Here is a 1,219-nt window from a genome sequence, read left to right on the forward strand (position 1 = left end):
TATCCAATAAAGAAAGAAGCAAATAATACCAAGTATAGCTATATAAATGGACCCATCCACTCATTCACTATGTCTGTCGTGTTATGAAAACCAATTAAAAATTACGAACATGTATAACATCGCTCAAAATGTTGTAAACGTTTTGAAAATCGCATATTGGCTCTTTTACAAGACCACAACACATTGTGAGCTGTATTTTCTCATAGCTGTAAAAATTAATTATTAAACTTGAGAACTAGGCTGCTAGGATACACTATTATTATATGAGGAAGCTTTTATATTTTTGTACGTTTATAACGCAATTCCATGCAATGATTTTACTTTAATACTTCATGGTATGAAAAATATATGTTGGGCGTTGACCGATTCTCAGAGCTACACGATTTACACACAAAAATCAAATAATCGGTCCAACCGTTTCGGAAAAGTTTAGCAACAAAACCGTGACACATCAATTTAACATATTAGAAATTATGATTGCAAATCCCATAAAGTGCATAAACATTTTCACGTTTGCAATTTATAGTATATTACCCTGTAGCCTTGACTCGCTGTCTCAAAATAAGCAAAATTGTCTGTGCTTTTATCTGTCAATTGTCAAATCACACTTCTGTCATTGTCATTAATAAAAACGTCTCTCTCACATGTTATAATTTGTATTTTTGTTGAAAACAAATTGAAAAATACCCACAAATTAAAACTAACGCTTTTAAGTACATATTAAGAACTATCAGTTAGTACATTTAAAGCAAAATGGCGCGCGGTAAAGAAAAGAAAAAGTGAGTACTAACATCATAACCATCGTGTTGTTTATTTGTAAATATTTATTAACATTCCTTTTATTGTAGACGCAAGTTGGAGAAGAAGCAAGAAGGTGACGATGTACCCAAAAAAGTGCCTCATACTTTGGAGTCATTACGAGAAAAAGATGAAACTATGCTTGCTAATGTTGAGGCAGACGAGCAGGATGAGGTTAGAATTATTTGTATGTAAATCACGATAATAGTTGGATAAAATATATATAAACACTCTCCCTACTCCCTTTCCCTCACTATTCCTTTCCAATCTGATAGAGGTGTGAGCTCAATTGATACTTAATTTGTTGTGTTTGATTTTACGCGAGTATTATACATTTAGAAACTAAAAACTTTTTAACGGATTTTAATCGCGATTTATTCATTATATTATTAACCCGACGTTTCGAACACTTTACAGCGAG

The 1,219-nt window shown here is 32.2% G+C and overlaps 1 protein-coding gene across 1 annotated transcript in view; it reads left to right on the forward strand.

The window, feature by feature from the left end:
* Positions 1 to 618: 618 nt before the first annotated feature.
* The window catches only part of LOC119830415 (probable ribosome production factor 1), a 9,021-nt gene continuing 8,420 nt past the window's right edge, over positions 619 to 1,219 (forward strand). Inside the window, exons 1-2 of the mRNA XM_038353437.1 lie at positions 619 to 779; positions 849 to 972. Coding sequence (XP_038209365.1) covers positions 754 to 779; positions 849 to 972 — 150 coding nt within the window. The 5' untranslated portion in view covers positions 619 to 753. The remainder of the gene's footprint in view (positions 780 to 848; positions 973 to 1,219) is intronic.

Source organism: Zerene cesonia, chromosome 11 (genome assembly GCF_012273895.1).
Source record: "Zerene cesonia ecotype Mississippi chromosome 11, Zerene_cesonia_1.1, whole genome shotgun sequence".
NCBI classification, from domain to species: domain Eukaryota; kingdom Metazoa; phylum Arthropoda; class Insecta; order Lepidoptera; family Pieridae; genus Zerene; species Zerene cesonia.